Below are 15,571 nucleotides of genomic sequence, written 5' to 3'. Positions count from 1 at the left end.
CATCCTTTTTTTGCACACATCGATGAGATCTAAATCTTCTTGTTGAGTTTCTTGTTGGAATCTACACTATTATTGGTGAGGCTATTATTGTGGTGAACTAAGAGTATGCTACTCTTGATGATTGTATTCCTAGAGAAGAAACTTGTGTATCTCATTATTGTTGCATAATGAAAGTTAAAATCGGACTCTGGTCCTTTAGGTTTTTTTATCCTTTTTGAATTTTTTCCACGTATATCTGGTGTCACTTTGTGAATGATTATTATTGCTTATTTTGCTTATGCTTAGTTGATTGCATACACATCCTCTTTTAATCACACAAAAACAAATATATATATATATATATATATATATATATATATATATATATATTTCCACGTTCGTTGTTGTTTCAAGAATCAAATTAGTTTATGTTGAATATTGTGGCTCAAAACAAATTGCCAACTCAGCAAATAATGCATCACCTATTACTTCATCAACTTGAAGCTTATTTAGTGCTAACCCCATGTGTGATCAGCAAGATATATGCTTGATCAGGAAAGTCGGTATTCTTTGGCTATAAATAGCCATGTATCTCATGCATTCTACATTATCCAAAAATTGAGAGCTAGTGTTTGCCCAATATCAGTTTTTTCAAGGTGTAAAAAAGTTTGGGTGTAATTGGATTTTGGGTGTGAGCCATTTAGTCTTGTATATCTTTATTTCCATAGTGAAATATTGTTCTATCTTCTCCCCGTAGACGTAGGCATAACCGAATCACGTAAATCTTTATCTTGTTTGTATGTGTGCTATTTTATTTTCTTGTCATTTATTTTTTTTCTTGCTCTCGTAAACTCCTATTCGACCCTTTATTTCATAACAAACTGGTATCATAGCTCGGTTAGTGTATTGTGTACAGATATTGTTCACACATACAGTATTATTTCACATACACTATTCAGGTACTGTTCACAAATACGGAACGTACTAGTCACCGAGAAATATTTTGGGGAGTTTTTTTGAGATATCGACTAGATACGAGATTAAGAAATTTGATGGCAAAATTAGTTTCAGTCTTTGGCGCATTAAGATACAGGCCTGACTCAGCAAGGTTTAAAGAATGTGCTGTTTGGGAAGGACAAGTTGCCAATAACTATGTCCACTGAAGACAAGGATGAGGTTGATAAAAACCCACAGTGCGATTCTCTTGAATCTAGCTAATGAGGTGCTACGTGAAGTTATTGATAAAAACACAGCGGCAAAATTGTGAATGAAATTGGAAAGTCTGTACATGACGAAATCTCTCACCAATAGACTTTACCTGAAACAGAAACTCTACACCCTTCATATAAAGGAAGGTATGCCTCACATGTTGATAATTTCAATTCACATGTTGATAATTTCAAGCCCTTATTATGTTGTGTTCTTTGCCTCCTTCCTATGAGCATTTTGTTACCACATTGCTCTATGAAAAAGACACCATTAGTATGGAGGATGTTAAATCCTCGCTAGACTCTCAAGAGTTGAGAAAAAAGGTGTTTGGGAATAATGGAGATGAACAGGCCGAGGGTTTGGTTGTGAGGGGAAGAAGTGAGAAAAAGGGTTCTGGTAGTAGGGACAAATCAAGATCTAAATCTAGGTCTCATAAAGATACTAAATGTTATTGTTGTCACCAAAAAGGGCACATTAAGTGGAATTGTCCAAAATTGAAAAATAAGAAGAAAGTTAAAAAGGATAAAAAAGAGTCCAAGGATAAATCCACTAATAATTCTTCTGATGTTGCTGGGGTTGTTGACGAAAGTTCCTCGGATGTCAAAAATGTTTTTTCAGTTTCTGTCAGTAATTGTTACTCTAATAGTGAATGGATTCTTGATTATGGTTGTTCCTATCATATTTGTTCTAATAGGGACTATTTTTCTTCTTACCGGTCTATTGATGGTGGTACTGTCTTAATGGGGAATAACAATCCCTGCTGTAAGACTGTTGGCATAGGCACAATCCAAATCATTACAAGAAAAATGGTTTTTAACAAGGGGGCGAAAAACAGTTCTACAAAGGGCATGGCCCGTTGTGGTATCCCCTGTTATTGTTGACTCAGGGTCTTCTACAACGGTTCCAGCCCGTTGTAGAAACAGGGCTTTCTATGATGGTCTGCGCCCTTTGTAGAAAGGGTGCTTTCGACAACGGGTCTGGCCCCTTGTAAAAAACATTTTAAAAAAAAATTCAATAGTTGCCTTACATTGCCCCAACACAAAATCGATCAGTACAACTAAACACAACAATAAATCCACCCAAAGGTATATATATCCACACCAAGCCTTATACAAATAATATGATACAAGATGAAAAAGAGTTCAAGTCAGATAAAAATGAAAATTTACATCTACATCCCACTAATCACAAACAAATAGATCCCAAATTTATTTTATATTCATTAAAGATTACAAAGTTCCCTTCATTGTAACCATCTGTACAAGGATTAGAAAATTTTCAATACCAACACAACCAAGGCATTTCCCATCACGCTCAGATTGCAAAAACTTTCCCTCCAAAGCATTCAAGGCAAGACTCCAAGCAGCTAAACATAATTGAAAACAAAGAAGAGAATTTTAGCCGAAACTATCACTAAAGAACTCAAGAAAGAAAAAGTATATTAAAAATAAATAAATCAGGGCATAAACAGATATATGAATTAATATGCATGAAATAAGTGATAATAAAAAAATGTTCCTGTAAAAGTGTGACAGATAATAAGTTCCCTTGGTAATATCTCCGATTTGCATTAAAATGAGCTGCTAGCCTAACATTAATTTTCTTAGGCCATTAATCTTTCAGAAAAAACTGGTAATTAATAAGACTGAAGCTCTCAACTTAAGTATTATGATGTTGGGCTGAAATTATACAAATTTACATCAATGTGGAGAAAAGCTAGCCGTAGCAGTGGATCCCCTTGGCTCCAAAAGCTACCTAGTGTACTAATATTAGTGATGAAAATAAAAGCTAGCCGTAGCAGTGGATCTGACTCTCAAAGAACAAATTACATCAATGTGGAGAAGAAAGGTATTTCCTACTATGAAGTTTCTTACTAAAAGGTCTATTTCACAGAACCATTAGTTTTAATAATAATTGACTAGTGCTAACAAATAAATGAGTGCAAGCCAACAACAACTTAATTGGAAATAGAAGAGTAAGAGGTTAAAAGGAATGAGATCATAAAGATGAAAATGTGAACCTCAAAAGACAGAGACTAATACTAACCTGTGCTATAAGATGGGAGGAGATGATCCAGTATCTCTATAGCAATCCCCGATCCAGAGCACGAAGGATCTAAAAGTATAGCACGAATCTACAAAAAAAGAGTGCACACAAAGAGAGAACAAATATAATATTAGTGGAGTTACATGCAGTCAGAGGCGAAGGATCACAGTGCTAAAAAACTGCAGTGAACAATGTAAGTTTAACATAATGTTCCTGGGTGCATATTCTGACCTCTGCCTAAGTTTAATACATGACAAGTGCCATTAGAACCAGCCCAGGCCGGATGATTCAACTAGTGATGGGAAACTGTCTCTCATGTTTTTGTTAAGTAATAGTCTCCTATGCATCTCTACATTAACAACTTTAGCTGCCATTTTGTAATTTTTTCACTTCATGCCTTTTGTAATGATTAGTTTCTATTAAATTAGTCTATCAAGCGTCAAGATCATTTAATTAAGCAAAAACTCAGAAATGCATCCAACCCAAAAATCTAAGGAAAAAAAATACATACTTCAAGCATCATTTAAGCAAAAATTCAGAAATACAAGCTTATCTCACGTTCTGCCCTGCATGTAAACCAAATAGTGTTTTTCATATTGATATATCATTAAAATCTTTTTAAAACGTGCTCAAAAAAGTATTTAAGTACTTCCACACCAGTGAGTGAGCAGATAAACAAATATATATATATGTGTGTGTGTGTGTATAGCAAAACAAAAAAAATAAAATAAAATAAAAAATTGCATAATAGATGCCAGGCCCTCAAAATCATTGGACAATTATATATATATATATATATATATATATATATATATATATATATAAGGTCAGTTGAAAACAATTGGTATGATGATTGTGAATTTAAGATTAGAGTAATTAAATAGTAAAATCTTCAATATGACAAAGGCTTTCATTAGAATACTAGCTAAAAGGTGGTTTTTGACACTGTTAGATCTTTTACGGAGAGCAGGTCATTGATGAAGATCATCAGAAACCTGGAAGCAGTAATGAAAAGTTGATTACTTTTACTTCTACCGATCACTTGCAATTGGGTATTGCACAAACTTCAAAGATCAAATGCATATGGAGTTAGCATTGTATGAATGGTAAATAAAGAAAGAAACTGGTCTTGTTCTGAGTTGGAGCGTATGGATACATAGTATTTCATCTTAACTCTCAAGGAAAACTTAAAGTGCATGCAATTGAAAACCCAAAAAATAATGAAAGAAGGAAGGAAGAAAAGGGAGGAAAAGAGTCAAAATGAACAAAGGGAAGATAAGCCCTATTATTATACAGATCATTGGGAAAAAATGCAGATTTAAAAATATTAATTTAGACTTACGAATTTTGAAACAAGTTGTGGTTCTATCTAGTATCTTACAATACTCTTGTGTAATTGTATAAATGTCTACATTAATAGATGTATGATTCAACTTAAGTTTCCCTTGTCTAACAATTGACTTCACAATCATATTTCTTCTTGGTAAAATGCTATGAAATCAGAGTTCAAATGAATAAGAACAGCTGGAATTGTTAGATTACCTCAAGCGTTGTGCACATAAAAGGAAGGCATGGATCAGAAGGCTCTAAGAAACGCAAAGAAGCAACGAAGTCTTCTGCAAATGAGGTAGTAGAATCATTAAAAACAAATGTGCATTCACGAGAAACTACCTTCTTAAAGGTGACAGTATTTTTCTTTTCTTTTTTCTTTGTGCGCCGTGACTTGATTTAACTCTCCCAGATAAAGCCTTCTTTGTTTACATGGCTACAGTAGGATAATTTCAAATAGGATAATGCTTAGCTACTCACTGGTGAGTAGAGTGAAGCTACTCACCCCTATATGGTTCAATAATAAAATAACACATCACATTTAAAAATAAAATAATCCACACCTAAAAACACTTTATACGATTTATTCAATGGTTGATCCGAGAAAACAGAAAAAGGTGTGAATTATTTTATTATTAAAGGTGATGTGTTATTTTGTTATTGGACCACATAGGGGTGAGTAGTTTCACTCTACTCACTGGTGAGTAGCTAAGCATTGTCCTTTAAAATAATAGGAGCTGATGAGATTATTTATTTTTACCCCAAAAAAAAATAGAAAATGAAAAAGAAAACTATTGTAAAGACACTACTCTGCTTACCTATATCCTCTTGCTCAGGTGAATCAAGTAAAATATCTGAATCAGAAGGCAAAAAGGGAGAACTAGGATAGTTTCCCAGGGCTCCTAGATCTGCAAAAAAATTCAAGACATCATGCGCAACCAATAAAACATTAAAAATATAAATTAGCTAAGTTGAGCGTAAGAGAGAACTAAAATAGTTATAAATAAATAAAGGCTATTCAAAAGCATCACCTCCATGCTCTATCTGATTTATGACATACTAGTGGCACATATGCAGAGGAGGATTGGGAGTTTCTAAGCCATCATTTTAGAGTTTCTTGTTACTAGATTTCTTATCTAGGGGTTAGTCCTATGTTTTTTTTTTTTTTTAGCCCGACAAATAATAGACAAAAATCTCTAGTTTTGAATCATTGAGCTCTAACATAGAGATGGGCTGAACATATCCCTTATGGGTTTGACATGCACAAAGAGAAAGGAGAAATTTCTCTTTGGAAGTTTTATTAATGATCAAGTGCTTGTGTAATTTCGCATATTGGGAACAATATGATGAAGAAGCGAGAGTACTCTTATGGTGATTTAGTTAATGGGTCTGAGAGTAGTACTAGTTATTGGATGAGTTCTGGAGTGTTCTCTGCTACTTCGCCGCCGCCGAGTCACAGTGGGGATGGACTCCGCGGCGATGCAGCATTGGCCTTGACTGGTTTTGGACAACGGATTTTCTGAGTTCTTGCTATCTATGCAAAAGTCTCTTGATTAAGTATACTATATAGTGAATTAACACTACATTAAATCTCTATATTTTGTGTAGTGTACTTTGTTTTGTACATTGCTGTTGTTTGTCACGACAGGTGTAAATGTTTCTTGGTAGGCAAACGTTTAAAAATTGATCAAAATTTAGAAAATTACCCAATGCGTGATCCAGCATGTCCAGTACACTTGGAGACCGTAAACAGCATAATATCATGAGCAGCTGCACTGGTAATGTGAGTAAATTGTGGCCAGTAGGAGGCAAGGTCATGGATGAAAAATTTGGGTCTGAATATTGTTTAGCTACATTTTTTTATCTCGAATTTCAAGTTGTTTGCGAGCAAGTCTCAAATCTGCTTTCTGCATGCCTGAAAAACAGAGGGATATGGATTTTTATCAAAATTTAGTTTCTGTTTTGACTGTTGAGGAAATGAATTAATATTATTGAACAGAAAATTTTAATTTACATCTTAATGTAAGAAACCCTAGTCTTACCCACCACTCGCGGAGGAAAAGGAAAAAATAAAAAATTAAACAGAACAAAAAATTAAGTGCATGAGAGATAGGTACCTCAGGAGCTTTAATGGCGGATAGTAGGTTCTGGAAAATCGGTGAAAGTTCAGAGAACAGAGATGAACCAAACTCGCGAAATTTGGGCTTAGATGATTAGGGTTTCGTGTGGATTTTGGTTGATGGATCGATGTGTGCGAATTTGGGAGGAATAGGAATGGTACCTTTTTCGCGCTGATAGAGCTTGATGTAAAAGAAGCCGCCAAATTCAACTTTTCACAAAAAGAAACCCTATTCTACAAGGGGTCATGCGGGCATGTTGTAGAAAGCCCTTTCTACAATGGGCTATCCAGGCCTGTTGTTGAAAACTACTCTTCTACAAGGGCTTGCACGGCCTGTTGTAGAAAGTACTTTCTACAAGGGCTATGCATGCCCCTTGTAGAAAATACGTTGTTAAAAGCCCATTTTGTTGTAGTGAATTAAGATGCATGATGGTATTGTTAAAACTTTAACTGATGCTCGGCATGTTCCATATTTGAAAAAGAATTTGATTTCTCTTGACACTCTTAACTCTAATGGTTGCAAGTTTTCAGTTACAGGTGGAGTTTTAAGAGTTTCTAAAGGTGCTCTTATTATGCTTAAGGGAAAATAGAGAAAATGCCTCTATTTTTTACGGGGTAGTACTTTGACTGGTGCTGCTTCAATATTTTCTTCAGTTGATCAAGATTCAGAAACTACCAATCTATGGCATATGTGTTTAGGGAATATGAGTAAGAGGGGTTTAACAGAATTGAGCAAACGAGGTTTGTTAAGTGGACAGAAGACGAGAAAGTTGGACTTTTGCGAGCATTATGTCTTTAGAAAGCAGAAAAGACTCAAGTTCAGCACAACTGTTCACAAGACCAAGGGCACTGTTGATTACATTCATTCAGATCTTTGGGGTCCTTCTAGTGTTCCCTCTCTTGGTGGTTCTTGATATATGTTGATTTTTATTGATGACTTCTCCAGGAAAGTCTGGATCTATATCTTGAAGCAAAAACATGAAGTGTTCCTTAAGTTAAACAGTGGAAGGCCATAATTGAAAAGTAGACCGGAAAGAAGATCAAGCGTCTCAGAACAGATAACGGTTTAGAATTTTGCTCATGAGAGTTTGACGAGTTCTGCAGAAATGAAGGCATTGTCAAACATCATACAGTTTGAAAGACTCCACTACAGAATGGTGTATGCTTTTCAATACTGGGTTGTCTAAAGGATTTTGGGCTGAAGCAGTCAACACAGCCTGCTATCTGGTGAACAGGTCACCATCGACTGCTATTGAGTGCAAAACACTTGAAGAGGTATGGTCTGATACTCCTGTTTATTATTTTAATTTAAAAGTTTTTGGATATCCTGCTTATGTTAATGTTAATGAAGGAAAACTTGTGCCTAGAGCCAAGAAATGTATTTTTATTGGCTATATATCCGGGGTGAAGGGATACAGGTTATGGTGTCTTGATCTTAAGTCACCTAAGTTTATTACTAACAGAGATGTTACTTTAAATGAGTTTGCTTTACTTCACCCGAGAAAGGAGTCTTTTGTTACAGGTGAATCTTAGGGTGTTAAGCAGCAGGTGGAACATGACTTTGAAGCTCCAGAAAAATAAGTCAATATTCCAGTTCAGCCCAATGTTGAAGAGGTGCAGGATGATCAAGTACTAGATGAGTAACAGTACAGTATTGCAATAGAGAGACTTAAAAGGCAGATTAAACCTCCTCAGAGGTATGCTTATGCAGATTTAGTTGTTTATCCTTTGTCTATAGATAGAAAATATTAAAGATAAAAAGCCTTCCATCTACCAAGAAGCTATTACAGGAAATAAATCTGCCAAGTGGACTGTTGCTATGACTGAGGAGATTGAATCTCTTCACAAGAATCAGACATGAGAGCTAATAAAACCTCCTAAAGGCTAAAAGATTGTTGGTTGTAAATGGGTTTTCAAGAAAAATGAAAGAACTCCAGGTGTTGAAGATGCAAGGTACAAAGCACGTTTGGTGGCAAAAAGTTATAGTCAGACAGAAGGTGTGGACTTCAATGAAATATTCTCACCAGTTGCGAAACACACCTCTATTCACGTGTTGTTTGCCATGGTTGCTCTATTTAACTTAGAGCTTGAGCAACTTGATGTCAAAATAAATTTTCTACATGGTGAGCTTGAAGAAGAAATTTATATGCATCAGCCAGAAGAGTTCGTTGTTCAGGGAAAGGAAGACCATGTCTGTTTGTTGAAGAAATCCTTGTATGGATTGAAGCAATCTCCAAGGCAGTGGTACAAGAGGTTCGACACTTTTATGGTTGGACATGGTTACTTAAGAAGTAGCTATGACAGTTGTGTTTACTATCGGAAGCTCTCAGATGGTTCTTTTGTATACTTGTTATTATATGTTGATGACATGCTTATTGCTGCAAAAGACATGTCAGAAATCAACAAGTTAAAATCTCAGTTAAATACTAAATTTGAGATAAAAGATCTCGTTGTAGCAAAAAATATTTTAGGCATGGAAATTCAAAGGGATCGTTAAGCTGGCAGGTTAAGTTTGTCAGAGAAGAGTTATATTAAGAAAGTGCTTGAGCGGTTCAACATGCAGAATTTCAAGCCTATGAGCACACCACTTGCTGCTCATTTTCGTCTTTCTGCAACTTTATCACCGCAGTCCGAGGAGGAGAATGAGCACATGTCACGTGTTCCTTATGCTAGTGCAGTTGGTAGCTTGATGGATGCAATTGTTTACACTCGCCTTGATATTTCACATGCAGTTAGTGTAGTTAGCAGATATATGGATAATCCAGGAAAAGAACATTGGCAAGCCGTGAAGTGGATTCTTCAGTATTTGAAAGGTACTACAGATATTGGCTTAGTTTATCAGAAGAGCAGTGATGTTTTTGGCAGTGTTGTTGGTTTTATGGACTTCGATTATGCTGGTGATTTAGACAGAAGAAAATCTCTGACAGGATACGTCTTTACTCTCTTAGGTTGTGCAATTAGTTGGAAAACAACTTTGTAATCTACAGTTGTTCTTTCTACTACAGAAGCAGAATATATGGCGGCCACTGAAGCAGTGAAGGAAGCCATTTGGTTGAGAGGTTAGGTTAGTGTTTTGGGTTTACAGCAGAGCTCAATTGTTATTTATTATGACAGTCAAAGTGCAATATATTTGATCAAAAATCAAATGTTTCATGAGAGAACCAAACATATTGATATCAGATATCATTTTATTCGGGATGTCATATCAGAAGTAATTACTACATTGAAGAAAATAGGCACAGCTGAAAATCCGGCGGATATGATGACAAAGTCCATTCCGGCTCTCAAGTTCAAGCATTGCTTGGACTTGGTTGGCATTCTCAAAGGTTGAAATTGCCCTCAGGGGCTTTATGGAGAAGACAGTTTGTTTGGTAGAGATACAATGGCTTATTTAAATTTTTCGCCAAGGTGAAGATTTGTTGAATATTGTGGCTCAAAACAAATTACCAACTCAGCAAGTAATACATCACCCATTACTTCATTAACTTGTCCTCCAAGGAGCATGATCAGCAAGCTATGGTTGAGAAACTTCTTTAATGCATGCCAGCACCATGTGTGATCAGTAAGATATATGCTTGACCAGCAAGCATAAGTTGGTATTCTTTGGCTATAAATAGCCATGTATCTCATGCACTCTACACTATCCAAAAATTATGAGCTAATGTTTGCTAAATATCAGTTTTCTCAAGGTGTGAGAGAGTTTGGAAGTAATTAGGTTTTAGGTGTGAGCCATTTAGCCTTATATCTCTTTATTTCCATAGTGAAATATTGTTCTGTCTTCTCACCGTACACGTAGGCATAGTCGAACCACGTAAATCCTTCTCTCGTTTGTGTGTGTGCTATTTTATTTTTTTGTCATTTATTTTTTCTCTTGTTCTCATAAACTCCTATTTGATCATTTATTTCATAACAATTTAGCTTACCAGAGAAGCAATAAATCACTTGTTTCTTTGTTTTTGGTTTCGATTAGCTGTTGCTGATGTGGATTGAAAGACTGTAGTAGCTTGGAGCGCAATTTATTGAATTAGTATTTGTTCGGTTTTAAAGGGACTCAAATCAAAACCGAACTAAAATGTAACGGTTTGTTAATTTTCAAGTCATAATTAAAATTGAGCCATTAAAAATTTAAACCGAAGCCCCAATACCGATTTAATGATTCTAAATTTTTTTTGTGCACCCCTAAAACTTGTGGCTAAAGTCAAAAGTCACCTAGTAAAATGAATTTTAGACTAAAAGGATCCTGGGAAAAATTTGCATCATTTTCACGCCCCAAAGTCTTCACGTCAAAGATCCCTCATTATAGCAATTTTCTCATCACCGTTACCGACAATTAGTTCAAACAGAGCCAAAACAATCAACTTAAACTTATCCACTTAAATTGAGGGTAAAGTGATAAAAAAAAAAAAAAAAAAAAAAAAAAAACTTTTTAATTGAGTAAGGACATTTTGTCAATTTGAAGAATGAAATACTTAAATGCCCTAAAGACAATAAAAACAAAAGCATTGATTTCAGTTTTTAATGGCATTTTACCCTCTCTTTTTTAAAACAAAAATTTTTGATCTAACAATTTGCACATATATGCACATACTAAAAAATATGGTTTTTTTTTTCACATTTTTATATAACATGGAGTTTTTTTTTTTTCCAATTTATCCTTAAATTGACTAAAGATTTTTTAGAATTTTAATACAATAAGGTGCTCCATACCCTAATAATTCAAGTTATAATTGAATATTTCATATGTCAGGTTGGTTAAGCCCAAGTTGTGCAGCATTAGTCAAATGGTTGTGTATAATTTAGTAAATTAGTTTATAATTATAAATTGTGATTCACTAGTATTAATAAAAATATTTTATTATTATTATTTCACCAATTGAAAAAGAAAGTATTGGAAAACAACTTCATGAAAAAAGAGGGAAAATTTTTCCTCTTCTGAATAAAATTGCTTTACCTTTCAAAAAAAAAAAAAAACAATCTTGTGAGAGCGTATTGAGAACACATGCGCTTATGAAAAAACAAACTCTTTTTATCTATAGTCTACACCATTATTCCTGCATGCGAAAGGAAAAGGAGATAGAAGAAAAAGAAAAAGGAAAAGGAGATGGAAGGAAAAGGTTTTCCAAGTTAGATTTGGATTTTGACTGTTTTAAGACTTCTGTCCCTCTTTGTATATAAACAACTTGGTCATGTTATCTATTATTTAGCTGTGGTGCAAGAGATTGAAGTGATTTCAAGGATTTTAATCTTTACAAGGTTTTCAAAACGTTTTGCTAGTAATTGTCTTAAACCGCCATTTATATTTTATGTGTTTGTATGATTAAGTACACTCACATATATGCATATACATATATATAATCTATGAACAATAATTAAATAATTTCTATGTTCTCCATCTAATACTCCAAGCAAGATCAATGCCAAACTATTCTATTTAATCAACTCTTGGAGTCATTTACGTAGGAAATAAAGGGATGAATATCAAGAAAAATATAGAATACTGTTATATTATGGGAAATAACAGAGAGTAGGAAAATAAAATATACGTAGGACTTAGCTGAAGCATGTGAATACATTGTCTTTAAGAGTAAATCCACCCTTTTGAGATCATATCTCAGTGTAGCAGGTTACGGCGTTCCACTCTCCAAAATACAACAGCAAAAAGTCCATTGCAAACATACACTCGTAATGTAGTGGAAGTTGAACAGCGTTAATATGATCCTTTGGTCAGTGGAATTACAGAGCATGAACAACGTAGCCAATGTGTATTTGGAAAAACAATGATAACCAAATAATATGAAGGCAGAAAAAACAACTAAAGAAGAAAAAGACTGAATTATATAACTCTCTGGATATATATATTGCAGAAGACGATGATGGTTTTCAATGTTAAAACTGTGAGACATCTCGATGTATTTAGAACAAGATATTACAACAGTTATCTACACATTGCACGATATAATTGCACAATATCAACAATGACAGGAAATTATGATAACACGTTAATGTGACGTTGCAGTAGATATTAGGGTAAGTTAATATCTGTAGTGGCATGATAATAGGCTGACATGTATATGGGAAACGTTAGAAAATATATATGTATTTTGAAATACATTAATATACAACAATCCCCACATATTTCAAAATATAGAAGTGAAAGAAGTAACCAAAGGAGAAACTAGAGGAGTAACTAGAGGACCATGAGAACCCAATGCATCAGAACTGGTGTCTTTTGGACTACGAACCAGTCCTAGGGAAGTAAGCTGTGATTTATAGAAAAATTGGTGGAACTATGTTTCTATGAACCAAGATTTCTTATTGTAAACCAAATAACTAACCCCCCACATTGTTATCTCTATATTGAAACTGTTCATAACGGGTTGGCGCGAATAGGCCTTGCGCCTTACCTGGATTTCATGAGTTCTCTAGAGAGCTTTCCTAAGCTTTCATAAGAGGCGGCCCCACCTTCATGCTCATATATGTGAATCCATCAAATGTGTATTATGAGTACACACACCACCCATAAGGGATATGGAATTCATTAAGAATTTTTAATTCAACCTCTTACGTTACAATTTTGCACTATCTACACCACAGGGAAGGATTCTCAAAAATAAAATTGATTGTGCACTCTGCCTGATCAACCAGTAACTTGTTTTTACCCATATGAACCTACTTCCTGGTATCTCTATTCACATAGGTTAGGTTACCATCACTGTTAACCTTTGTTTTAGACATAAGTTCCTTCCCCCTCGATGTATCACTCACTAGTTTTTTACCTAGTGGTTTCGTCAGAGGATCTGCCAAATTCATCTTTGACCTCACAAAATCTAGGGATATCACCCCAGTCTTAAGCAGCTGCCTCATAATTTTATATCTTAGGCGTGTATGCCTACTTTTCCCATTATATATTTTATTTTTTGCTCTGGTTATTACAACCTGGCAATCATAATGCATAAACACAGACGGAGCCGGTCTCATCCATATAGGGATATCTGCTAAGAGGTTTCTAAGCCACTCAGCCTCAGACCCAGCCTTTTCCAAGGCTATGAACTCAGATTCCATAGTGGACTAAGTTATGCATGTCTGTTTGGACGATTTCCAAGACACTGCTCCCCCGCCAAGAGTAAATATATATCCACTTGTAGATTTCATCTCACCTGAATCAGAGATCCAGTTAGCATCGTTATACCCCTTGAGTACTGTGATACCCCTCGAATCCGAGACACGGGTGGATCAAGCCCAAGCCCAAACCCGAGGGAAATATTAAACAATTAATACATAAACAAACACAGAATATAAAAAGATTTAAGAATTAAATAATGAAGCTGAAAGAAAATCTAAATATAAAATCCTCCAAAGTTAAATATTTAAAAATAATCCAACTCTCCAAACTTCCAAGAGTACAACTCGAGATCCATCTAGTGAACCCCTAAACAAAATCCCAAATGAAAAGTAAACTACAGAAGAAAACCAAATCTAAAACATGAAACAGAATCCTACGTCGTCAGTAGGATAAATAACCGTCTCTGCTCAGCCCGATCAAGCTCTAAGACTGGAACCACCCGATACCTGAAAAATATAAGAGTGGGTCAGGCCCACGAACAAGTTCTAATCTAACTGCAATCCATACAATGACCCGATACACAGATACATCCTAGATATCTCACAATATCTATCTAGTCCATATATATATATATATCCACACTAAGGGACGTTCACTGGACTACTAAGAGGGCCTCAACCTGAATAGAAGGCAACATGCAAAAACGCACCCAAAGATGGGCATGAATACCTAGACCTAACAGGGTACACCTCAACCTATCATAGCCAGCTACGCATCCACTGCATATACGCACCCTAAACAACGAGCCTGAGACTCAAGCTCATCTCATGGTATCATAACCATATATCTAAAGTCCGTCCAAAACCAGAGTATGTCATTCAATTGTTCATTGGTCTGACATACAATTTTAAATCCAGTTAATCACTCGACTTATTCAGTTGATATGACTTAACTACAAACAACGGTTAATCCATGTAGTCATTCAACTTACCCAATTGATCTGACCAAAATATAAGTAGGATTCAATTTTTACAATCCATTCCCTTATTCCAATAGCGTAAGTCTTAGCGTTTTGAGCTAAACCATCCCTAGTATGCCACCGTCTCATACCGGTGCAACAATCCACAACATCCATGTAAATTACAGAACCTAAATAATAATTCAGCAATTAAAGTCCAAAACCATAATCCAGTTCAAAACCATAATCCAGGTAATTGCTAAATAGTGTATAATATTTCAACAATTAAAGTTCGAAACCATAATCCAGTTAATTGAAGAATAGCGTATAATATTTCAACAATTAAATCCAAAACCATGGTCCAGTTCAAAATCATAATCCAGTTAATTGCAGAATAGTGTAAAATATCTCAGCAATTAAATCCAATCCTTTATTCATGCAATTGTATAAAAGAACTAATATTTCAGCAATTTAAAGTCCAGAGCATGCACAGGTCCAACCTGTTAAATAAAAGACCCTACTATGCATCTAAAATAAGATTTAAAATCATGCTATAACTCATTAAATCACCAAATTAAAATCAAGCAATTAATTTCCTTCCAACCGTTAACAGCATGCAAAGTTGTTAAATTGCACACTGTTAATTCCATTAATATAACGGGGTAATTTATGCAATCAAAAACCTTGATAACACCTAAAGTTAATTATTAAAACCCCCAGTAAAGTCCCAAAATTAATCGGAATGATCCAAGCGTCCAAACAGTACCGTAAAAAAAGTCCAGAACGCGCAAATATGAGAGAGCCTGCTCCATGAACTTGGGAGTAGGCTCCCTAATGCATGAAGCCGGCTCCATGCCTCTTGGAGCTG

The 15,571-nt window shown here is 35.1% G+C and overlaps 1 protein-coding gene across 3 annotated transcripts; it reads right to left on the bottom strand.

Moving 5' to 3' along the window:
* Nucleotides 1–2,236: 2,236 nt before the first annotated feature.
* Nucleotides 2,237–6,955, bottom strand: LOC132311670 (uncharacterized). Of its 3 annotated transcripts, none has more exons than XM_059809698.1 (6): nucleotides 6,681–6,955; nucleotides 6,270–6,478; nucleotides 5,382–5,471; nucleotides 4,777–4,847; nucleotides 3,235–3,322; nucleotides 2,237–2,554 (listed from the first exon to the last, which is right to left on the bottom strand). In XM_059809698.1, the coding sequence occupies exons 2-6, from the start codon at nucleotides 6,379–6,381 to the stop codon at nucleotides 2,418–2,420; spliced, it is 498 nt and encodes a 165-aa protein (XP_059665681.1). In that variant the 5' UTR covers nucleotides 6,382–6,478; nucleotides 6,681–6,955; the 3' UTR covers nucleotides 2,237–2,417. The 3 variants fall into 3 exon arrangements, with proteins under 3 accessions (XP_059665681.1, XP_059665680.1, XP_059665682.1); XM_059809697.1 differs by having other exon boundaries at nucleotides 4,777–4,850; nucleotides 6,681–6,953; XM_059809699.1 differs by lacking the exon at nucleotides 5,382–5,471 and having other exon boundaries at nucleotides 4,777–4,850; nucleotides 6,681–6,954.
* Between the last annotated feature and the right edge of the window lie 8,616 nt (nucleotides 6,956–15,571).

This window comes from Cornus florida, unplaced genomic scaffold (assembly GCF_030987335.1).
Source record: "Cornus florida cultivar Cherokee Brave unplaced genomic scaffold, ASM3098733v1 CherokeeBrave_3.0.0_Hap2_Chr06, whole genome shotgun sequence".
NCBI lineage: Eukaryota > Viridiplantae > Streptophyta > Magnoliopsida > Cornales > Cornaceae > Cornus > Cornus florida.
Note: the sequence above shows the minus strand (reverse complement) of the source record. Positions and strands in the feature narration are given on the sequence as shown.